Genomic DNA, 26671 nt, shown 5'->3' on the forward strand with positions numbered 1-26671 from the left:
TTGCAGAAATACACGCTCCCGGTCAGAAACAACCAATCAGAGCCAGGAGGAATGTCTTAGCACTGTCAATCACGCTCGTGTACGCGCTGATCACACCCCTCTCTTGCACAGCGCGAGCGCCGGAGCGCGAGCCGTCGTTCAAACTCAAGATTGCCGCGTGCTGCAGCTGTGCTTATGACGGAGAAACAACCTAAACTGCCAATTCTCGAGTGACACCTGCTCATAAAACAAAGAGGTAAAACGAAAAAGACCGATGACGATAACCAAGCGAAAAAGAAAGAATTACACAGTTGACTGAGACTGTCCTCCTCCGAAAAACGACCCCATATGTCGTTTGTACATGCAGCGTATTACGACCTATAGTGGCGTTTTAAAATGAAGCGCCCTCTAGCATACTTATATATGACAGTCTCGTTTATCGGGTGTGTCGTCATCAAATGACCTTTGACTGTCGTTACCAATAAAAACAAAATGCGGCAAGAAAAAGAATGTCCCTGACCGCCTTAATCAATATCTGTTTTATTTTATTTAAAGATCTATTTAATGTATCGTTGTGACTGTCGGCAATTCAAGTGTAAGTATAAGTGTAGTTTGATGTTTTTTCTTTACAAATGGGTTGCGATTGCCACTGAATGAATGTGATTTTACCACAGTATATTAGCTCGATCCTGCTAGTTAAAGCACAGTGCCCATAAATTTTACCATAGTAATTAGTTTTACTGTGGTATTTTTAGTTAAATAAGACAACGCCATGCTTTTAAGACTGTGGTTTTACTGTGGTATTTGTAAACACAGTAACACAGTTACAATGCTTTTTCCTAAGTTAAGTAGTTTTACTGTGGAATTTGTAGTTAAAGCACAGTACCACAACACATACCTTGGATTTAACACAGTAACTGTAACGTTAGATTTACTGTGGTATTTGTAGTTAAAGCACAGTAACTTGCATGCTTTTACCACAATAACTGTTTTTACTGTCTACTATTTGTAGTTAGAGCACATGAGTAACCACAGCACTTACCATGGTTTTACCAGAGTAACTGTCGTTTTACTGTGGTATTTGTAGTTGAAACAGTAACAAATCACTTGCCATGGTTTTACTACAGTAACCATAGTTTTACTGTGGTGTTTGTAGTTGAAACAGTAACACAACACTTGCCATGGTTTTACCACAGTAACCATAGTTTTACTGTGGTGTTTATAGTTGAAACAGTAACACAACACTTGCTATGGTTTTACCACAATAATCACAACACTGGCCATGCCTTTAATACCTTTTTGTAATGTAATTGTAATTCAATATTCTTTTTCTGTCTTGCAGTTACTTCAGATCACATACTCCTCCATCTCCATCTCCCACAACAACCTTTAATCCAACAGCTCTTTTAAGAGGCCATCTCTCGCAAAAACTCACTTTCTGTCTCTCTCTCTCTCTCTCTCTCTCTCTCTCTCTCTCTCTCTCTCTCTCTCTCTCTCTCTCTCTCTCTCTCTCTCTCTCTCTCTCTCTCTCTCTCTCTCTCTCTCTCTCAGTTTTTTTAACTGTAATTAATTTACACATTTTTTTGCTCTCTTTCTTTCTCTTCTTCATCATGGAATATTTTAAAAAATCAAAATTTGATCAATTCTGTCAGAAAGCTGCTAATAACAGGGAACTTGAACTCAAAGCTCCCAGTGCTGATCTTGAAGAAGCTGCCAGGGAGGCTGAACAGGTCCTTCAAATTAGGTAATGTTGAACACATTTAGTTATAGCTGATTTGCTTTAATGAATGTATCCTTATTTTATGTTTTATTAACTTTCCTTAAAGTCCTTCCTCTCAAATAATTTGGTCACGGATCATTTTTAACACACTGTCTCAACATGTATATATTTCTCTTTGTTTCAGCTGAAAAGGAAGTGCTTTCAAGGGCTTGTTAAACCTGTCTTCGTGGAGAGAGGGATGAATTCGGCCATCTTGTGCGTTTATGGAGAAGGAAAAAAGCTGCAAAGGCAAATGTTTCCAATGGTATGTCTGTGTTGGTCTTAACCCTTGATTGAACATTACTGCAGTTACATTTTGCACAGCATTTGATGTTTCTTAAACTTTGTTTTACATACTACACTACCCCATCAGTAAGAACCCACAATAAAGCGTCATGTTGATGAAGTAATAGTTCATACAATTGACCAAGTCAGCAAATTCATATGATATTATGCAAGTGCACTCGTACAAAATTCTATGACTTTTACTCCAGCTGCTGTCATTGGCCATTGCCTCAACTCTCTTGCAGATTGTAAGTAGTTGGACCGTTTATATCAGAAAAATTCATATCAAGTCCATTGTATTTTTTATTAACCTTTACATATTGCCGCCGTCTCTTCTCGTACCAACAGTACATGATATCTTTCCACATGTTGATTTTTATTGACCACATCTGTTTAAGAAGTAAGAGTCTGGAAATGCTAGTTTAACAAGTTACGTGACACATCAGATCTTCAAATAACTTGTCCTAATCAGATCACTTAAACAATTAGTTCACCCAAAAATGAAAATTCTGTCAGTAATTGCTCACCCTCATGTTGTTCCAACCCCGTAAGACTTTCATTCATCTTCAGAACACAAATTAAGATATTTTTGATTAAATCTGAGAGCTGTCTCACTCCTCCATAGAAGATAAGGGATCGAAACTTGCCGGCCTAGAAAGTTAGAAAAGACAATGTTTAAAATAGTCCAAGTGACTACAGTGGCTCAACCTTGAGTTTATCCAGCGACGAGAATACTTTTTGTGTGCAAAAATAACGACTCATTTAACTCTTCATTTTCTTCTCTGTGGGCCTCTGAGTGAGTTTACGTAGTGTAACAGCGCAGCGCTTCTGTGTTGTACGTCAGAACGTAGGCTCGCTATTGGCCGACGCAGGTCATATGTGTGATGCGTATGACGTACAACACAGAAGCGCTGCGCTGTTACACTACGTGGCTCACTCAGAGGCCCACACAGAAGAAAATGAAGAGTTGAATAAAGTCATTATTTTTGCTTGTTTTTGCGCACAAAAAGTATTCTCGTGGCTTGATAAACTTATGGTTGATTGACGAAAGTCTTACGGGGTTGGAACTTGGAACAACATGAGAGTGAGTAATTACTGACAGAATTGTCATTTTTGGGTGAATTAACCCTTTAAGTTCGTTCATAACACCAAGAACAATAACTATAATGATAACTATTCTAACATCCACAACAAACGGACGATAAAGTTCTGTTTATTATCAAAAGTGCGTGCTGTGGTAATGTTGTCTGCCATTTTAAGTGCTTAAGCTTTTTAAAGTCGAGTAGATTCTGATTGGCTGTCAAAGATTTTATAGTTCATCAGCTGGAAAAAAACAACATTTTTGAAAGTGATTCCAACAAAATTGTTCCTCTGTGTCGTTATATGTTAAATAGCTGCAGTGTGGGCTCATCCTTTGTGTGAAGAGGCCTTTAAACTGCTTACAACAATACTGGCAGCAAGTAATCATGTTTAAAGGAATTAATTTATTAATATAGCTTGCTATTGAAGATACAGCTTTTTCTAGTACCACCTTTCTCTCATTATTAAAACTTACACCCAAAATTATGCCCGTCTCAGTTCCTGTCTTAATGTATATGTTTAAACAACAATAGTATTTAGACATGGGTTCAATAGACATTTCTTGTTTTACAGCTGAAAAAGAGCAAGCCAGGAAAACCAGTATTGACCAGGACAACCAGTCCTGTTGGGGATGAGAAATGAACATGGCCTTCTCATGTATTCATAGATACTCATACATACATGTTTATAGCTGGAAATTACTTTATATGGTGAGTACTGACAGTTTTTCTGGAGTTATTATTAAATTGTTTTTTTTTGTCTGATTGTTTGAAGGAGGATGAAGCCAGTTGATGAAGAAATAGGCATGTTGCACTAGTTTTAAATACATTATTAATTTGTTATGACTGCTTGTATTATGTTCTCATTTTCTACTTGTACAGAAAGACTACATCAAGAGGTAGAGGAGCCGATAGCTGGCACTGAACACACTCAATGCTCAGGTCCGTCTTCACGCAGTTGGTCAGTTCACATGGTCCAGACTAAGGAGAAATGGGTCTGAGGCCAGAGATGGAGTTTTTGTTGACAGGAGACGATTCTGTGGCCACCAAGTGCAGCACTGCATCAGTTATCCACTGTGAAGAATACATTCCAGCTCTACATTGACAGGTCAGAGTTACGGCCCATGGAATCAATGGTAAGTCTAGTGCAGGGGTAGGCAAGTTCGGTCCTAGAGAGCCGCTGTCCTGCAGAGTTTGGCTCCAACACTGAGAAAAACCTCACCTGCCTATAGCCTTAGTAATCCTGAAGACATTGATTAGCTTGTTCAGGTGTGTTTGATTAGGGTTGGAACTAAATTCTGCAGGACAGTGGCTCTCTAGGACCGAACTTGCCTACCCCTGGTCTAGTGCAACAATTTTAAATAATACTATTATATATGGTTTGCTGATTTACCACCTCCTAAATACATATTTTCTTTGGTTAGAACTTCACCCATCCACCCTGATACTGTGCTGAAGAAGGCTCATCAGTGTCTTTTCTTCCTCAGACAGCTGAGGAAGTTCAGTGTGAGCACCAAAACCCTCAAATCAACCCTCAATTTTACACTGTGGAGAGGATCCTGACTGGCTGCATCACTGCAAAGCTCTACGAACTGTACAGAACACTGTTGAAGGTGAGCTTCCCTCCCTCCAGGACAAGGGAGTGTGTGAGGAAACTTCCCTTCCTACAGCTGTGTGTGAGGAAAGCACGGAGAATCCAGACACCCGAGCCATGGACTGCTCTCACCGTTACCATCAGGCAGAGGTTATCGTAGAACCCGCACCAGCAGACTGGACTCATACCAGTAAAACACACAGCAACCCCTACCCCCCAACCTCATATGCTCTACATTTTTTCAATTACACTGACTGGACTCTTACTCAGTATTATTCTGGACCCTGACATTCTATTTTCACTCATTCATACCGTACTGCACTGTATATGTATACTGTGAATATTTTGTTTGTTATTTTTTTCATTTTTCATTCTGTGTATAGTATAATATTGTACCATATATTGTTCTCTACTTGTATTGAGTCCCTAACATATACTGTGTATATTAATACTGTATGTGTTGTGTAAATATTCTATACTTGTCATCCATACTGTCATTCTGCAGAGTTTGCAAAAAAGAATTTCATCACCTGTGCACACTTGGGTTCATGGTTTTGTGACAATAAAATTATTTGATTTGATCACATCTTTTGTCCATCATTTGTACTGTACTGTGCTCACTGCTCGATAACAATTGCAAATTGCTTATATACATGGAAGAAGATTTTGATAGGGAGATAAATATCATGATTATAACAACCCTTTTTTATTTCTCTCAAATATCATAAGTCTTTATATGCTACTTTAGCTGTATTTATGCTGTATTATCCAGTAAAGTTTTGTACATGGTGTTGGATAACAACATATGGTGAATATTATTTATTAAGGATTGTGTTTGATTAGATTTTGTAATAAGACATAATAACCATGATTGTTTTAATTGAGACATGAAGATTTGTCATATTAATGACATTTGGGACAATCATTTGCTAGAATGTTACCATTGTATATGTTTTAGGACTTAGATGCTGTGTCAAATACAGTAAATATGCCAAATTTCAGTTACATGAAGTGAAAGGCTGAAAGATGCATCACAAGAGACTGCATGGGCTATATTGTAATGGGCATTTCAGGCACACTGAGGATGATATACCAGGGAAAGATCAACATGGATCCTGTACTATAAGCAGGATGAGCATTCAAATTTCTGATGTCCAGAACTTTTACATTATGATGCTTTGCAGTGCATTCATTTTTTGTTAAGACTTTTGAGCCATAAATTACACACTGTGTACTTGGACAGTATGCCATTCAGTAAAACAATGTTGTACAACGAAGTGTCACAAGTGTATTGGTTGTTTAAATTGATGTCTTTGTTCATTGTCAACACTATTCGTATACTATGTTTACATAATGATGTTGACCACTTTTTAAAAAATCATATATATATATATGAAAAGGTGGTATAAAGGCGTTTTAAAAAGTGCTTATAGTAAAATACCAAATTTTAGCCTGCCTCTCAAATATGTCTTAGAGGTTTGCACAATGACCATGATAAGATATCCCTATGTTCAGTAAAGATAGTATTTTTTAAAAAATTTTTATTAAACGTTTTAAACTACATTACCCATGAGCCTCTATCATTATAAGCTATTTGGCAATAGTCTTTGTTTGTAGTTCAGTTTACTTATACTTAGGGTTAGGGTTAGGATCTCGGTAAAGGGGTAATTTCTCACAACAAATCAACACCACATTGTTAACTTTATGTATTACTGACGTAATTATAACAGCAAAACGTACTTTGCAACATTAAACGTTTAGTAATATGGGTTTAAAGATTGTCCAACCACAGCCAGTCCTGTAGGTGCCAAGGAAATGTCAAAGCCAATGACAACCCAGTTGAGCAGATGCGTCACACTTACTTGTCCATATATGGTCATTTATGACAGGATCTTCCAGGTTCTTGTGGTGAATGGACAAATTAAACATTTATTTGTCCCCATTAAATATAAAACTAAAATGACAGATTGCATTGCATAACCCGATGCAACAATAGATTACACGCAATAGAAAAATGTTGCAGTTGGATACTGTATGACAAATAAGTATTAAAATAATTAAAAAAGTTTCATTTGCTTACAAAAAACTAATCCTCTGATAATTATTCAAGCATTCAGTATTTCTTAAACAAAGATAAGTTCAGCTACTATTCAAATGAAGTGCTTCTATAACATTTACAATGTATTAAAGGTATATATTTAATCACTTCTGTATTTCCAGGAAATGGACCCCATTACCATTATTAGCTAGTATAAATATAGGAATAAAAAAAAAAAAAGCTCAAAAAAAGCATAATGAATGGACACATTTTGTAGTAATTTCCCAATGTTTATTTATATGTCAAACTGTTTAAATACAAAGATAAGCGCCCAGCACAGCATCCTCTGTCACACAGGTACTTCTCCAGTTTGCGCCACTATGTAGAAAAGAAAACATAAAAATAGGTTGGTTATATAAAAAAATATCTGCATTGAGGTAATCAATTATAGTGAAAAATAGAAAACTCTTAAAAAAAACACTGATTGATAAAGTAACTGATATGTAACCGAAACCCCTTTAAAACAACAATGAATAGTATACAACATGTAATTTTGATTGGCATTTCAGATGGATGAAGAAAACTGAACTGGAATGATATATGTAAGGGATAATGTGTAAGGGACATTATCCCGCTTATTACATGGCTACCTACCAAATAAATCAATAATTTGACTCAAAATATTGACTTAAAAAGGAGTTAATTGATTTAAAAATGATTGTATTGCTTTCGCTAAAGAAAATAGCGTTTAGCGCTACGTCTCTATGGTTAGAATCCATTGCAACGCTCAGTTTTTCATGGCAACGGTGTGTTATACTTAGCAGCGGTCTGTTTTCAAGAAACAACAGACCGCATTCTACATTAGAATTCAACCAAGCCATGTAATAAATATATATATAATTATATATTATGCAATTCAATAACATTAAGTTGAAACAATTAAGGAAATAATATTAAAAAGAAAGAAAATAGGTTATTTTTACATTACCATCCCCCCCCCCCCTCTTTCTCTGTGTTGGCAAGTAGAATACAGTGGGAGGGATGGTGACAGGAGTGCTCACAGTAGAATCTGAGTGTTCACTGTAGAAAAGAAATGGATTACAAGTAGACATGGTCAGAGTGGAAATTAGCAATAAGAGTGAAGAAGGGCTGAGAGCAGATGTGCCACACAAGACAGAGAGCGATGTGAAAGCTTTTGGATGGGTTGGGTCTTAAAAGAGCCATTGGGTTTGATATTGTAGAGAGCTGATGGAGTTTGATATTGTAGAGAGCTGATGGAGTTTGATATTGTAGAGAGCTGATGGAGCAGGACTAAGTAATTCGTGACAAATCCTGCAAGAAAGGACAAAAGATAATTTTATTAAATCACATGATGAACTATAAAAACACTGACAGCCAATCAGGATCTATCCAACTTTAACCGTTTGTTGTGGATGTTAAAATAGTTATCATTATAGTTATTGTTCTTGGTGTGATGAACGAACTCAAAGGGTTAATTCACCCAAAAATGACAATTCTGTCAGTAATTACTCACTCTCATGTTGTTCCAAGTTCCAACCCCGTAAGACTTTCGTCAATCAACCATAAGTTTATCAAGCCACGAGAATACTTTTTGTGCGCATCACACATATGACCTGCGTCGGCCAATAGCGAGCCTACGTTCTGACGTACAACACAGAAGCGCTGCGCTGTTACACTACGTAAACTCACTCAGAGGCCCACAGAGAAGAAAATGAAGAGTTAAATGAGTCGTTATTTTTGCACACAAAAAGTATTCTCGTCGCTGGATAAACTCAAGGTTGAGCCACTGTAGTCACTTGGACTATTTTAAACATTGTCTTTTCTAACTTTCTAGGCCGGCAAGTTTCGATCCCTTATCTTCTATGGAGGAGTGAGACAGCTCTCAGATTTAATCAAAAATATCTTAATTTGTGTTCTGAAGATGAATGAAAGTCTTACGGGGTTGGAACAACATGAGGGTGAGCAATTACTGACAGAATTTTCATTTTTGGGTGAACTAATTGTTTAAGTGATCTGATTAGGACAAGTTATTTGAAGATCTGATGTGTCACGTAACTCGTTAAACTAGCATTTCCAGACTCTTGCTTCTTAAACAGATGTGGTCAATAAAAATCAACATGTGGAAAGATATCATGTACTGTTGGTACGAGAAGAGACGGCGCCAATATGTAAAGGTTAATAAAAAATACAATGGACTTGATATGAACTTTCTGATATAAACGGTCCAACTACTTACAATCTGCAAGAGAGTTGAGGCAATGGCCAATGACAGCAGCTGGAGTAAAAGTCATAGAATTTTGTACGAGTGCACTTGCATAATATCATATGAATTTGCTGACTTGGTCAATTGTATGAACTATTACTACATCAACATGACGCTTTATTGTGGGTTCTTACTGATGGGGTAGTGTAGTATGTAAAACAAAGTTTAAGAAACATCAAATGCTGTGCAAAATGTAACTGCAGTAATGTTCAATCGAGCGTTAAGACCAACACAGACATACCATTGGAAACATTTGCCTTTGCAGCTTTTTTCCTTCTCCATAAACGCACAAGATGGCCGAATTCATCCCTCTCTCCACGAAGACAGGTTTAACAAGCCCTTGACAGCACTTCCTTTTCAGCTGAAACAAAGAGAAATATATACATGTTGAGACAGTGTGTTAAAAATGATCCGTGACCAAATTATTTGAGAGGAAGGACTTTAAGGAAAGTTAATAAAACATAAAATAAGGATACATTCATTAAAGCAAATCAGCTATAACTAAATGTGTTCAACATTACCTAATTTGAAGGACCTGTTCAGCCTCCCTGGCAGCTTCTTCAAGATCAGCACTGGGAGCTTTGAGTTCAAGTTCCCTGTTATTAGCAGCTTTCTGACAGAATTGATCAAATTTTGATTTTGTTAAAATATTCCATGATGAAGAAGAGAAAGAAAGAGAGCAAAAAAATGTGTAAATTAATTACAGTTAAAAAAACTGAGAGAGAGAGAGAGAGAGAGAGAGAGAGAGAGAGAGAGAGAGAGAGAGAGAGAGAGAGAGAGAGAGAGAGAGAGAGAGAGAGAGAGAGAGAGAGAGAGAGAGAGAGAGAGATTTGATTTGACCAACTCTTTATTTACCAAAGATTAGTAAAACCCTTTTTTTTCCAATTTTTCTATTTTTAACCAAACAATTTTGGCCTCATCACATATAACATATGCACATTGACCTCAAAATACATATATATTCACATACAATATACAAAAATGCCGCGTACAAAAAAAAAAAAAAAATTAATTACAATTTTAGGAATAACATTCCCTCTTGGTCAACTACACACAACACTTCTGCCTGTCCCCAAAATTCATTGAAAGTATCCACATTTTTTATTAATTTAAAAAAAGCAAATTCTGCTTTAATCCTTGCAGATACGAAAGCTTTTAAAATAAGTTCAGGTTCAGTCGTTCCACTATCTTTCCGCTTATTTTTCCTTGTAATCCATATTGCCAGCTTTGCTTCACCAATTAAAAAATTGATTAAAGAAATTCTTTTTTTATCTATTGCAACATATTTTGGGCCAAAGATAAATACATTTTCATCCATATCTTCTCCAAGTGCTCTAAGCCAAGTTTTTAAAATCTGAAACAAACCATTTAGCCTAGAACAATCTAAAAATAGATGCTTCAAAGTTTCTTCATGACCACAGAAGATACATTCCCTCCCCACAGTGGGGTCAACACGTGTCAAGTATCTGTTCGTTGCAATCGCCGAGTGCACAATCCTCCACTGAAGATCTGCAGTGCGTTTTTCTATCGGGGATTTATATAAAGACCTCCAGCATCTCCTAGGAGAAGAGCCCTGGCCAAACACCTCCAACCATTTTGATTCTTTACATTCCTTCAGCTCAGATTGATGGGAGACTTTCACACATGATAAATACAAGGCTTTCTTTGAAACATCTTCAAACAAATTCAGTTCAGGTATACAGAAAACAAGTAGTGATTCCTTCTCAGGCTTTTCATCTATTATCATTGAAATCTGGAGTTTTGGAAAACTTTCTCTCATTTCATCCTCTTGTTCACCACAATGCTTTTCTAGTGTACTTTGTCTGTAGATAGAAGGAACAACTGAAACAATTTCCTTCATTACTGTATCCATAAATCTCACAGACTTAATGCCCGTCAAACTACACAGTTCTTGGGAACTTTTCCACTCATTTCCATTCTTTAGATCAGACAGACATGTGCATTCTGCTCTCACCATTAATGTTTGCAAACTTCTCATTTTCAACACATTTGCTTGTATTAAGGGATTGTTAAAGAGTGGTTCGTTTTTTATCCAACCCTCAAGGTTTGAATCTCTCCTTACTTGAAAGACAGAATTCCACACTTTCAAAACTGATTTATAAAAAGGAGAAGAATCAGTCCATTCCATATCTTTCAGACTGATTAAAAACAGATTAAAATCATATTTAAAATAATTCATACTGCGTAACAAGAAACAAGCTGTATCAACCCAACAAATCTTTTCAGAATACAGCAACTTCTGTGCAGTCTGCAGCCTGAAAGCTTTGATTCTGCTTTTTATATCTATTAGGCCTTGTCCACCTTCACTAACTGGTAAATATAAAATAGCAGATTTTACCCAGTGCTGACTGGACCAAAAGAAATCATTAATCTTCTTTTGTAATAAATGAATTATATCATCAGGAGGATTCAACACATTTAGTTTATGCCAAAGTGCTGAGGCAGCCAAGTTATTCGCCACCAAAACTCTCCCTCTGAAAGATAACTGAGGCAGGATCCATGTCCACCGGGACAATCGCTCACACATCTTATCATACATTCCTTCCCAGTTCTTCTGAATGTAGTTGTCAGTTCCTAAAAAGATACCCAATACTTTCAGGCCTTCTTTACCCCATTTCACCCCTCCTGGTAAAACTGGTGGCTCTTCTTCAGACCAATTCCCTAAAATAAAACCCTCACTTTTTTCCCAGTTTACCTTTGCTGAGGAGGCTTTTTCGTACTTCTTTAAAACTTCTTCTAAAACAATCACATCTCTTTTGCATTTGATAAACACGGTGACGTCATTAGCATAGGCAGAGAACTTAGGTTTGACTTTTTGTTCTTTAATTAGCAGGCCATCTAAATTTATCTCCAATTGACGAAGCAACGGTTCGATGGCTAAAGAATACAATATCCCTGACAAAGGGCAACCTTGTCGAATACCTCTACGCACTGACACTGGCTGGCTTAACCCTCCCCCAACCTTCAACATTGTGGAAACATCAGAATACAACAGTTTGATCCATGAAATAAAAAGATCACCAAAACCAAAAGCTTTAAGGGAACTAAACAAATAAAAATGACTGACTCGATCGAATGCCTTCTCTTGATCAATTGCAAATATTCCAATATTGTCACCATTCCTTTTTGCAATATCAATGATATCCCGAACAAGAAAAACATTATCCATTATGGTTCTATTAGGAATACAATAAGATTGGTACTCATTTACTACATGTTCTAAATACAATTTCAATCTATTTGAAAGACATTTCGCTAAGATTTTATAGTCAGTACACAGAATTGCTACTGGTCTCCAGTTCTTCAAAAGACCAAGATCACCTTTCTTTGGTAACAAAGACAAAACAGCTCTTTTACAGCTTGTTGGCAACTCTTTTTTCTTATAAGACGATTTAAACACATCAAACAAATCATCTTTTAGTAAGCCCCAAAACTGTTTATAAAATTCGGCTGGAAGTCCATCAATTCCCGGTGCGCGTCCACTTGATAGCTGACTAACAGCCTTGGTTACTTCCTCAATGTCCATTTCAACCTCCAGTTGATTCCTCTGTACATCAGTCAACTTTGGTAAGTCTTTAAAAAGGTCCTCCATACAGCCAATGTCACATGGACCATCCGAAAAAAGTTCTGTATAGAAATCAATAGCCATTGATCTCATTTCTTTAGGATTAATTGTCACAGTTCCATCTGGCTTCTTTAGATGTAGCATTGACTTCCGTGCTCCTTCCCGTTTCTCAAGACTAAAGAAGAAAGAGCTTGGTGCATCCATCTCTCTCAGGGAGAGGAAACGAGCTCTTATTAAAGCTCCCTTAGCCCGTTCATGGAAAAGTGAGGACAAGGCTTTCTTTTTTTCATTCAGTCTTTCATTTGATTCACCATTTTGGTTAATTAGACTTCTTTCAATTGATTTGATTTCATCTTCCAGTTGCATAACAGTTTTTTTTAAAACAATGACTTGCATTAGTTGTATAATTCTGACAAAAGATCCTGATGTGCGCTTTTCCTACATCCCACCAATGCACAACATCATCAAAATCAGTCTTTCGTTCTCTCCATTTTGCCCAAAATAAATGAAATTTTTCACAAAAGAAGGCATCCTGCAACAACTTTACATTAAAATGCCAATAATAGCTATGACCTCTTGTCTTTTGTAAATTAAAAACAATCATACATAAATGGTGATCTGAAAAACCACTGGGGTAAATACAGGCCTTCAAAACTCTATTACACCAGTCTTTACTAATATAAAAACGATCTAACCTGGCAAAACTAATGTGGTCACTTGAAAACTTGGACCAAGTATATTGCTTTTCTACAGGATGTTGCAATCTCCAAACATCACATAAATCAAAATGTCTTATTATATTATTTAAACATGTAGCAGAAAGAGGACATGGTTCTTCTCCATTTCTGTCTAATTTAAAATATGATGTACAATTCCAGTCACCACCCAAAACTAGACAAGCATTTTTATCATAACTCTCCATTATACTTTGACAATTCTTAAAAACCTTTATTCTTTCAGCACCATTATTAGGTGCATAGACATTAACAAAGACAAAAGAAAATCCCAACAACTTAGCATGAACAGACAGAATTCGACCTTTCTCTATCTCATCGCTTGATTCAAAAGTTATATCAATTCTCTTCGAAAACAAGATAGCAACACCACCCATCGTATTAGTGCCATGACTTAGGAAAATATGGCCTGCCCACCACTTTCTCCATTCTATCTCATTAGCTATGTCACTATGTGTCTCTTGTAAGAAAATGATATCCATATCTTTATTTTCAATATATTCTTTCAACACTGCTCTTCTTCCACCATCCCTTCCTCCATTAATATTAATTGTTCCTATCTTAAAACTTCCCATCAGAAGAAAAGAAAGATCAAGAAAGAAAAAAAGAAGGGTTAGCAAAGAAAAAAACAGAGAAAACACCCCAAGTGTTTTAATCATTAAGGAGTAGTTATACCTTTTTCAAGGGCCATTTTTCTTCTCAATTTAGTTACAATTTTTTTCAATCTAAATCGTTTCCTTCTACTCAGTTCCTCATAAGTGGCGGTCTGTTGAATTTTCAAAACTGATTGCAAAAAAATTTTTGCATCAGGAAAAAATTCACTCACCTCTATTGTTTTCCCAAATGTCGCATCCAGGAAATCATTGACCTCATTAACAGTATACAATTGATCCTCACTAATTTGAGAAAGAATATCCGATGTCTCTGAAAACCTGTCATCATCTGTGTCATCTTGTTCCTCTGCATCAGCCAACTGGGACAAACAAATCTGGTCAGTATTTTGTGGATCATTTGTGACACCCTTTGATAACTTAGAACGAAAACTCTCTTCGTCTTCATTATCGCCATTATTACCATCTAACGTTACACATGGATTATCTCTCTTTTCAGCACGAACCAAACTACCAGTTGAATTTCTGTTTTGATTGCTCATCCCTTCACCTGCATTTCCATCTTTGTTTTTTCCATCAACTGTTGTTTTATTTGGCTCATCACTGAGCTCTACACAAGAGTTAACTTCAACGTTATTTTCTGGCTGCGCTTTGTTATGTGGACACGCGATCTTTTTATGTCCAACGTCTCCGCATTCGAAGCATTTCAAATTCCCAGTACTCGCATAAATCATATACGATTTACCCTCGTGTTTAATTCGGAAAGAAATATCAAGTGCTTGTTGATCAAGAAACATAAACACCTGACGCCGAAACGACAGCACATGTTTCAGTGCTTCATTCTTACACCTCAACGGGATCATTTTCACTTCACTGGCCATTTTTCCAAACCTCACCAACTCTTTTTCAATGTCACTATTTAAAATAAAAGGGGGCGCATTGGAAATTGTGACTCTAACAGACTGAGACACAAGCGGTGACACAACAGTAAACGCTCCATTTACCCAAACGCCAGATTCAACTAGTTTACTCACCAAACTTTCCTCTTTAAGGAAAATCACCACTGCTCTGTTCATCCTTGACGCTGAAATTATGTTCCCATATCCAATTTGTTCACCCACAGCGACAAGCACGTCTTCTACATTCGAATCCGCGTCGGGTACACACCTGACTCCATGGCGGAGCGAGACCGAGGATACACCCCCACTCGGGTGAACCTCCATCTCGGACCTCCGCCACGAGGTCTACACTCCCGAAAACCGAAGCGTAATAATACTCGAACCCAAGTTAATCAAATTACACACAAAGAAAAAGAAAGCACATAAGAAAATTAAACAAAAACAAAAGAAATACTAGAAAAATAGAAAAAGAACCCAAATCGCTCTTCTCACCCGTTTGTTGCTCCCATTACCCAAACCCCCAGCATGCAGAGAGAGAGAGAGAGAGAGAGAGAGAGAGAGAGAGAGAGAGAGAGAGAGAGAGAGAGAGAGAGAGAGAGAGAGAGAGAGAGAGAGAGAGAGAGAGAGAGAGAGAGAGAGAGAGAGAGAAAGTGAGTTTTTGCGAGAGATGGCCTCTTAAAAGATCTGTTGGATTAAAGGTTGTTGTGGGAGATGGAGATGGAGGAGTATGTGATCTGAAGTAACTGCAAGACAGAAAAAGAATATTGAATTACAATTACATTACAAAAAGGTATTAAAGGCATGGCCAGTGTTGTGATTATTGTGGTAAAACCATAGCAAGTGTTGTGTTACTGTTTCAACTATAAACACCACAGTAAAACTATGGTTACTGTGGTAAAACCATGGCAAGTGTTGTGTTACTGTTTCAACTACAAACACCACAGTAAAACTATGGTTACTGTAGTAAAACCATGGCAAGTGATTTGTTACTGTTTCAACTACAAATACCACAGTAAAACGACAGTTACTCTGGTAAAACCATGGTAAGTGCTGTGGTTACTCATGTGCTCTAACTACAAATAGTAGACAGTAAAAACAGTTATTGTGGTAAAAGCATGCAAGTTACTGTGCTTTAACTACAAATACCACAGTAAATCTAACGTTACAGTTACTGTGTTAAATCCAAGGTATGTGTTGTGGTACTGTGCTTTAACTACAAATTCCACAGTAAAACTACTTAACTTAGGAAAAACCATTGTAACTGTGTTACTGTGTTTACAAATACCACAGTAAAACCACAGTCTTAAAAGCATGGCGTTGTCTTATTTAACTAAAAATACCACAGTAAAACTAATTACTATGGTAAAATTTATGGGCACTGTGCTTTAACTAGCAGGATCGAGCTAATATACTGTGGTAAAATCACATTCATTCAGTGGCAATCGCAACCCATTTGTAAAGAAAAAACATCAAACTACACTTATACTTACACTTGAATTGCCGACAGTCACAACGATACATTAAATAGATCTTTAAATAAAATAAAACAGATATTGATTAAGGCGGTCAGGGACATTCTTTTTCTTGCCGCATTTTGTTTTTATTGGTAACGACAGTCAAAGGTCATTTGATGACGACACACCCGATAAACGAGACTGTCATATATAAGACTGCTAGAGGGCGCTTCATTTTAAAACGCCACTATAGGTCGTAATACGCTGCATGTACAAACGACATATGGGGTCGTTTTTCGGAGGAGGACAGTCTCAGTCAACTGTGTAATTCTTTCTTTTTCGCTTGGTTATCGTCATCGGTCTTTTTCGTTTTACCTCTTTGTTTTATGAGCAGGTGTCACTCGAGAATTGGCAGTTTAGGTTGTTTCTCCGTCATAAGCACAGCTGCAGCACGCGGCAATCTTGAGTTTGAACGACGGCTCGCGCTCCGGCGCTCGCGCTGTGCAAGAGAGGGGTGTGATCAGCGCGTACACGAGCGTGATTGACAGTGCTAAGACATTCCTCCTGGCTCTGATTGGTTGTTTCTGACCGGGAGCGTGTATTTCTGCAAATGACAATAGGACCACTGGGAGGAGCCAGAGGAGCTTGATTTTTACACAGATTATCTGTCTCATATTCTACTGTCAGGACATAATGACAGTTTTAGCAAATACATGTTTTCAAAAGTTACCTACAGGAGCTTTAAGCGCTTTGGTTTTGATAACCAGGAAATTAGATGTTTGAACTCCCATACTCCTCTACTACGGCTAGAATTAAAATAAATGGGGACTTATCCAAAACAATATTTCTTGGAAGGGGATGTCGACAGGGATGCCCCCTCAGACCCACTCTTTTCGCCCTCTTCAGCCTCCGGCGCAGGCAATCAGAGTAGACAAGGATATAACGGGGGTATTAATAGGAGACACACAATATAAGATATGTGCATATGTGGACGACATACTAGTGACACTTACCAGTCCTAATGCAAGTTTGCCCAAATTATTATCTCTTCTTAAAGAATTTGGTTCATATTCCGGCTCTAAATTAAATCTGCATAAAACTCAAATGCTCACTTTCAACTATGAACCACAAGAAAACATTTATAAAATCTGTCAATTTAAATGGAAAGGTAATACAATTAAATATTTAGGGGTACACATACCTAAAGAGGTCTCTGCCATTTATGACCACAATTACATTATAACAGCTGATATTAAAGCAGACTTAAACCATTGGTTATCATTACCAATGAACATGTACAACCGAATAGACGCTATAAAGATGAATACACTACCTGGCTGCTATTTCTTTTTCAATCATTGCCTGTTGAAGTGCCTCCCAAACAATTCAGTGAATGGAATAGAATGATCTCATCTTTTATTTGGGGAAAACAAAAACCAAGTATTAGATTCCAAACATTGCAACTCCCCAAGGACAAAGGTGGTATATCCTCCACTGATGGTTTGGATACCTTTAAAAAACTCATACATACAATTTAGGTAAGGAAGATACCTTCAACTGAGACACCACTTTGATAAATATATAAAAACTACTGGAGAGAATTCGGGAACGGACCTGATTAGAATATTCATCATCGACGCATATAAGAGTAATACAAACAGAAAACTGATTTCCAGGTTATATTCATAGATGGACAGGGGACTTTCAACAATGTCTGTAAAAATGAGGTGGGAGAAAGAAGCTAACATAAAGATAAGCGAAGATGACTGGTTGAATATATGCAGGACACAATCTACCACATCTAGCTCAGGTCTGTTGAGGGAATTCACCTGGAAAAATCCTTTAAGATTCTTTATAACCCCCAATATAAAAAAGTCACAGATCAATAATCCTGAACATGGTCAGTGTTGGAGAATGTGTGGTAATATGTCTGCTGGTCATTTTCATATCTTTTGGGGGTGTCCTATTATTTCTTTGTATTGGGTAGAGGTGGTAAAGGCAATTAGGTCAATAATCGTCTCAGAGCTTGAGTTTAATTTCAGCATTATGTATTTAGGAAATCTACCAACAGGGCTGAGAAAGACAGATAGATATTTGCTACAAATACTTTTAGCAGGTAGCAAGAAAGCAATAACTAGGAAATGGCTAAGTAAAGAGTTCCCGACAATTGCTGAATGGATAGAAATAGTTCGGGAAATTTAAGTTATGGAACATTTGACTTTCTCTCTGAGACATGCCAGGAGAAAATGTGAAGCATATTGGATCTGAATACAAATTTAGATGTATATGTCTTGCCCCCGACTTGTATGTCTTGTGTCTCTTCCAGAACAGTGGCCAGTTCACTACGTCATGCTGGTGGAGAAAAACGTTTTCTGACTTGCTCCTCCAAAATACCCCAAAGTGGCTCAAAAATATAGATCTGCATGTCACCAGCAGGGTGCCGCATTTAAACGTGTCTAAAGATGAGGCATGATGACATTTTCTGAACAAAAGGTAAACCTCTTTATCCAACGGAGTCGCCTTCTTGTAAATACCAATCATGTAGGTTTTCACTAACTGAGTGTGCAGGGCAAATTCCTGTGTTAAATCATTTATAAACCACGCTGAAAAATCGTTATGCTGGTGTTTCATATGAGGCCCATTTCATGTTGTTTGGTTTGTGACCACTTGATGGAGCTATGTCTTTAGAAAAGGCATAATGTTGAGGCAGTCTTTATTGATACAGGGCTGGAGTAAAGAGTCCTAAAGCCGGAAATATGTTTTTAAGCTTTTTACTTCTGGCGATTGTGTTTAGGCTTCAAAGTTCATGAAAGTTGTTTTCGTTTGTAAAGATTTTCTTGATAAACAAAATGTGTAAGAATCGCACAGTTTTGTTGGCCACAGAGCTTCTGGAACCAGGATGATGCCTGAAGCATTAGGAAGCATGGCGTTAGTTTTTACTGTTATGCTGATGATACTCAGCTCTATATTTCTTTGCACACCAACGAAACTTACCAATCACAAAATTAACAGAATGCAGCTGATATAAAAAAAATGGATGACTAGTAATTTCCTACGATTTGGCTTAAGTTTCTAATTATTGGACAAAAACCTAGCACGTAGAAACCTAGAATACTGTCTAACACTTGATGGATGTTCTGTCAAGTCTTCGTCGTTAGTTAGTGTGCTTTGAAACCAATCTTTCTTTTGAAAGCATTTGTAAACCGCAGACATTACTATAATTCTAGCATTACTAGAAGAATCAGGAAGTATCACCATAGTCTGTCAACTCTGCATTTGCTAGAATCAGAAAGTATCACCATAGACTGTCAACACTGCATTTGCTCCTTATTAAACATTGCATACGTTTTAATATCTTTACTTACAAAGCACTAAATGGTTTAGCTCCCCAGTACTTGAGCAAGCACTTAATGCAATATAGTCCTTCGCGTCTATTGCAAATATGTTGTTGAATATGTTTGTTTGATAAAATGTGTTAATAAATCATGTTTTTATTTAAGATACAGGATCAATTATGATATTTCAAGGATGGCACACATACCTGACAAGAAAATGTCTGGTGGCCATGATCTCAAATTGTTATTAGTATACCTTGCGAATGATTTCACAACTGCATTCAAATTGAAATATTATAGCTGGATCTTAAAGTTAACAAAAGTAATAAAGTAAAGTAAAACAACTCAAAAGTTGGCAGCCATGATTCAAGGCTATAATGGAAATAGTGCACCAGAAAATTGCATTTCCATGTATTCAGTTAGTAGATGGTTTTATCCGAAGCAACTTACACATTAGGAATATCACAAGCAATTTGTTGAATCATTTCAGTGGCTTTTGTGCTCCCGTGCTTTTCCCTTTCCCATTGTTCTCTTCTTCAAGTGTTTAAACCAAGATCATTGTTTATGGCTATGAACCTAAAAGTTAAATAAAAAAATAATTGTACAGCAATGATTACACAGGTCATACACCTCAATTCAATTCAATTTAATTTAATTATATATATATATATATATATATATATATATATATATATATATATATATATATATATATATATATATATATTTAAAATTAAATACTTTTTACATAGGCTATGTTTTCATGGAACATTGAACCTTGATCTAGGAAAATGTGATTTCTCCCTCTTATGTTGTTTTCCCCCCAATCAATATTTAAAGAATAAATCATTAATGACATCCACAAAACAGTAAAAAAATAAAAATAATGTATTAATGGACATAAATATAAAACCTTCTTCTGGCTAACTGAAATTATAATTAATTAATTGTATAAAATTACAAAATATATATGACACCAGTTAGCAACCTTCCCCAAAAGACATTTATGAAAAATACCCGTGCTTTGTGAAAACAGTTTTAAAATAGACATTACCTGGATTTCTATTTGCATACAGTATATTAATTCCATATATAGATTTGAACTTTTTAATTGTTTTTCTATGTAAACCAACTTTGCAGACTTTTGACATCTCGTGGGTGAGTGTTGCGTTTTTAAAACCCACTTCCCCAATAACAGAAGTTCAATTTTAAAAACGCATCTCAAGACCTCAAGTTCCTCTTCAAGAACGTATTATGTGTGAACGGTTCCTCAAACAATCTCCTCGCCCCATCAGAACGAATTGTTAACAGGTTGTGACCAGCTTTAAAAATGTTCTTAAATAAACATCCACCATGTTTCATGTCTTTGTAAACAGAAATCTGTTTCTCATTTTTGTTTGTTTGTGCTTCCATCCCAGACATGGATTTTGAGATACTTTTATGTATCCCAAATGATGCTTTTAGGAAAGTTTGGGATACTTTTATGTGGGTCTCTTTACGTCCTTCCAGATGTCTATTAGCTGCTGTGGGGATCCTAGGATTGTTGTAATGACCCTGAGAAAATCCTCTCGATTATATTGTCCCAGATAGGCTCTAAACTGTGAAGGGTCTGGGGGGGATGAGGGTGCAATGCCCACATGTTTCACACAAGCGCCCACATATGCATCTTCTATGTTGAAGGGCTTTATTTCCTTGGAAGCCTCAACTATTTTTTCTGGCAGGTCATTGGAGAAAACATATCCCATTCCCAGTAGGTAAGTGGGGTATTTCGGTTCGGGGTACAGCTCCTCTGACACGTACCATTTTGAGTTTTTGTTTCTGACGACAGGCCGGTCCCACATCACCATTCCAGTGATGTAGTTCTGTCTGGGTGTGTTGCGTGCCAATAGAAGAGTCATCAAGTTTTCCATGTTTAAGTACATGTCAGAATCGACCTTCATACTGAAATTGGCTTGAGGACAACGAGTGGCCAACCAGTCCATGATCACCATCGTCTTTATGGTCAGGTTGAAGTACGAGTCCACAAAGTTGCTCTGCAGTAAGTCTCCGTGTTGTCGGCTCTCTTCCTCCAGCTGCTGTTGAGCTTTTTCAGAGTCGGATCCTCCAGTCAAACCCACCAAGAACAGAGTCATCACTGCTTTTCCCTGGACTGTGCTCTCATTCCCCCACGTGCTCCGGATGGCGTTTCGAGCTTCTACCTGATGGGGCGCCACAGGGACCATCAAGACCAGGAACGGATTCTGCTGACATTTATCAGGTTCATCCAGAATGTAATGATAGTTGCTTGGATGAGCTATATGATAATAAATTGTTGAACCTCTTTGTTGTATTTGCTGATTGGGCAAATGTGCTAATGTGTCTTTTTGATTATGATCGCCCCAAATGCTGTCAATTACCTTATATTGAGTCTGATTCATGATTTTAGTAAACCATGTTTGAGGGACCATAATTGTGTCCAAAGTGAAATCAGAGGCGTAAGCAACGGCAAACAATAAGAATGTCAATGTAAGCAGCAGAAAAAATGCCGTTTTAATTTGATGTATAATTGGACCTCTATCCTGAGCCAAACTGCATAGAGAAAAACAAAAGAGAAACAGGTCAAAATTAGTCTCACAGTGAAACATCAGAATTTTTTAATTAAAATATGATTTATCACAAAAATAACTCCGTTGCAAATCTTTAACTATGTTTACACGTTACATTATGATAGTGATTTAAGTTTCATGAACTTTAAGTAGGCCTACACAGCTTTTGTCAGAAATGTTGACACGGACATCACTTAAAGATAGTTTGCAGTAAGTTGCATTCTTTGACTGATTCAGAGAATTTGTTAATTGAATGATTCATTAGCCTGATTTAAATGGCATAGGATTTCCAAATCACGGGCTGGAGGACGGAGGGGCGAGAAAACGCAGAAGTGTAATGTGCGAAACAATTCTGAACAACTCATTAAAGGAACTATCTCATAAGAGTTATTTGTTTGTAGATTGCAGGCGAAAAATTCCTGTATGACTTTTTTTGCCGCGATTTCGAAGAACGCATCTGATGTAGGCTATTTGTTCATGACGTTAGGAAATAGTCGTCATCATAAATAGTGGGGGAAAGCAACCTCGTCTGTGAATCCAAAATGGTGGTATGTACAGTCTGGGTTTTATTACATTTATGAATAACGGTAGAGAAATAAGTTCTTCATCAAATGCAGAAGTGTTTTGACTATAGCCCTACTGCATTTCAAGATCTTTGATGGAATCTAGAATTGATGCTTGCAGGTGATTTCATTTCCTGGTAAAGCCAATTTAAAACATTTTGAGTCAATAACAAGACACCCAATTTGTTTGTGCCGTACACCTAAATACACCTCTTAGAATAGATCATCGGTTCCCAACAGGGGGGCCTCAGCGAGCTCTTCTTTTTTAAAGGTTCATGAAACCCCAAACCAAATTTTCTGAGATTTTATCAGAGGTATATGTGTTGAACACCATTGAAGACAATGTTAGCATCAGTTAGATTTAATAGCAGGGTTAAAATGGTTAAATTTGAGTTTTTTTCCGCTTTTTTTGTCTTCCGGGTTTAAAATCTTCATCGTGTCAGTGCACTGTGAGTGCGTTGATGACTCATCGGTGTCTCATAATTATTAATGAGACTGAGTTTTCATATCCTATGAGAAGACACTGTCTCTTAATTATTCATGACACCACGTGGATCTTTCCAGTGACATGTCAAACTGTGATATCGCTTAGCCTAGTAGATGAGAGAGGCAATCATGGGACGCAAGCAAGTGTTTGTTTTCGTGGTGCAAAAGTCCAATTGGGTTGAATATGTTTCCCCGCGATGCTGCCCGTGCCCGGGCTAGACTCTGGCTCTGGGCGGTTGGTTTTCCATCAACCACGGACACATCTAAACGTGTGTGCCGCAAACATTTTTCTCGAGAGAGCTTCGAGAATTGGAGAATGGTGGACTTCGCCTTGTTGACGACCAATGCGGGTTGCGTCTTGCGAGTGATGCGGTACCAAGTCCCTAAAGGACTTTTCTATCCCTTCAGAGGTGTGTGTGTGTCTAAAATGAGACGTCATCCACCTCCACAGAGCCATCTTTATTATGGGGGTTCAGGGGGCGCGTAGATCATATGCACGTAACGGGTTTTTTTTTAAGCGGAAAATTAATAATTTTCAAATATATGTATTTATAGTGTCTATATAAACAACTATATATTTTATAATAACATTATAATTATACATGTAGCCTACATTAATATGTTCTCAATAGAATTATGATTACTGTAGGCTAATATAGCAGGGCATTCAGTTACTTTTGAAAGGACAATAATAAAGTGTCGTATTTCATAAGACTTTAACTTTGCCAGCTATAAAAAAAATCTAGCATTTCCTCACGTTTTACCACTGCTTTTAGTGACAGTCGATATGCATGGGATACTGGCGATGACAGTGATGGCCATACCACACCCCTTCTCACAGCCATCCACGCCCATTTAAGTTGCATTTTTCAAAAAGATTGTGAGCTAGACTTGAGCTGAAAGAGGGGGGTTTCATGACCCTTTAAATAATGTCTGTCAGTGGAACACATGCACAATTTTTTTTTTTTTTAATTCATACAAAAAAGAAAATAAGCTCCTAAAAAATTGGACCCCACTGACCTTCATTGAATGGACCAAAAAAAAAAAGTGTTTTTTTTTTTAGATTGAGTAAATCATCTGTTCCTAACGGGGGTCTCGGCCCACAAGGGAGCCCACAACCTTCACTGAGGCCTATGCCTACGCTACGCTGAATGAGGGTCGCGTCATATTAAAGCAGGAGTCCGCAACTTTTTTTGTGTTCAAAATTTACTAAATATATATAATGAGCGAGTACAGTATCCATTTTCCAAACCGTGTTTTTGTCTTATCCTGAGTCACTATGGTACACCTATAATAATATTGGGACTATTTTACACTGGTTCGGGTCGTACCGCTGCGTGTAGCCCAGTGCCTGCGAGACTCGTCATAGACATAAACAGAGAGAAGTAGCTTCAGCTACAATGCTCTTCCGCAAGACGCATTATTCTCTTAATAAGCATGAAAAAAAGTTAAATATTATCTAATAATATGCTAATAATACTTATTATAATATAAATGCAAAAAAAGTTTGGGAACCACTGTCTTAGATGATACATGTTTTTGATTTCTAAATTAAAATTCATGATTTCAAGCTAATGTTTAAATGTAAAATGTTTTCATTTTATATGAATTATTACATATCACATTTGTGTTTCCCTTTTCTATCACATATTGAAAGACACTGAACAAAAGAAAGTGTAATTATATAGCCTATACACTCACACATACACATCTGAGCTCCTCCATCGAATCAGTGACCAGTTTATTCAAAGCACATCAAATTCTAAGTTACTCTAGTTGAGATATCTTCAACTCTGCTCCTGGGGACCCACTGTCCGGTAGTTTAGAGTATTTTCAAACCTAATCACACACCTTAAACAGCTAATGAAGCTCTCCAGGATCGCTTGAAAATACACAGGCAGGTGTGTTGAAGCAGGTTGGAAATAAACTTTAAAGGACAGTGTGTCCCCAGGAGCAGAGTTAAAGACCTCTGCTATAGTTTATAATAAGACGTTGTAAACAACACAAATTACATTATAAAATATCTAATAATAAAACAAATAATTAAATGATGGGTTAGCTTACCTGTGCCAAATGTTTTTAATAGCCATTCTTGTGTGTTCAACTAGTAACCATACTACTTCACGTATTCCTTCCTGAATAGTCTCTTAGACCTAATAACCAGGAAGCATTTATTTTCTCTTGCACCTATGAACAAACCCACAGCTGAAACTTGTCCATCTTCAATGATAATACTCATTTTTGAATGCAATCATTGATAGACATATCTATCTATCTATCTATCTATCTATCTATCTATCTATCTATCTATCTATCTATCTATCTATCTATCTATCTATATATATATATATATATATAGAGAGAGAGAGAGAGAGAGAGAGAGAGAGAGAGAGAGAGAGAGAGAGAGAGAGAGAGAGAGAGAGAGAGAGAGAGAGAGAGAGAGAGAGAGAGAGAGAGAGAGAGAGAGAGAGAGAGAGAGAGAGAGAGAGAGAGAGAGAGAGAGCTACACACATCCAGAATCTATGGAAACGAAATTTTTTTATATAACCAACCTATTTTTATGTTTTCTTTTCTACATAGTGGCGCAAACTGGAGAAGTATACTGTGTGACAGAGGATGCTGTGCTGGGCGCTTATCTTTGTATTTAAACAGTTTGACATATAAATAAACATTGGGAAATTACTACAAAATGTGTCCATTCATTATGCTTTTTTTGAGCTTTTTTTTTTTTTTATTCCTATATTTATACTAGCTAATAATGGTAATGGGGTCCATTTCCTGGAAATACAGAAGTGATTAAATATATACCTTTAATACATTGTAAATGTTATAGAAGCACTTCATTTGAATAGTAGCTGAACTTATCTTTGTTTAAGAAATACTGAATGCTTGAATAATTATCAGAGGATTAGTTTTTTGTAAGCAAATGAAACTTTTTTAATTATTTTAATACTTATTTGTCATACAGTATCCAACTGCAACATTTTTCTATTGCGTGTAATCTATTGTTGCATCGGGTTATGCAATGCAATCTGTCATTTTAGTTTTATATTTAATGGGGACAAATAAATGTTTAATTTGTCCATTCACCACAAGAACCTGGAAGATCCTGTCATAAATGACCATATATGGACAAGTAAGTGTGACGCATCTGCTCAACTGGGTTGTCATTGGCTTTGACATTTCCTTGGCACCTACAGGACTGGCTGTGGTTGGACAATCTTTAAACCCATATTACTAAACGTTTAATGTTGCAAAGTACGTTTTGCTGTTATAATTACGTCAGTAATACATAAAGTTAACAATGTGGTGTTGATTTGTTGTGAGAAATTACCCCTTTACCGAGATCCTAACCCTAACCCTAAGTATAAGTAAACTGAACTACAAACAAAGACTATTG

The 26671-nt window shown here is 36.9% G+C and overlaps 1 protein-coding gene across 1 annotated transcript; it reads right to left on the reverse strand.

Moving 5' to 3' along the window:
- Window positions 1–21083: 21083 nt before the first annotated feature.
- Window positions 21084–25504, reverse strand: LOC130103446 (beta-1,3-galactosyltransferase 2-like). The gene is made up of 2 exons (XM_056269690.1): window positions 25336–25504; window positions 21084–22205 (listed from the first exon to the last, which is right to left on the reverse strand). The coding sequence occupies exons 1-2, from the start codon at window positions 25359–25361 to the stop codon at window positions 21119–21121; spliced, it is 1113 nt and encodes a 370-aa protein (XP_056125665.1). The 5' UTR covers window positions 25362–25504; the 3' UTR covers window positions 21084–21118.
- Between the last annotated feature and the right edge of the window lie 1167 nt (window positions 25505–26671).

Source organism: Rhinichthys klamathensis, unplaced genomic scaffold, assembly GCF_029890125.1.
Source record: "Rhinichthys klamathensis goyatoka isolate OS25496 unplaced genomic scaffold, OSU_Roscu_1.1 h1tg000289l_1, whole genome shotgun sequence".
NCBI lineage: Eukaryota > Metazoa > Chordata > Actinopteri > Cypriniformes > Leuciscidae > Rhinichthys > Rhinichthys klamathensis.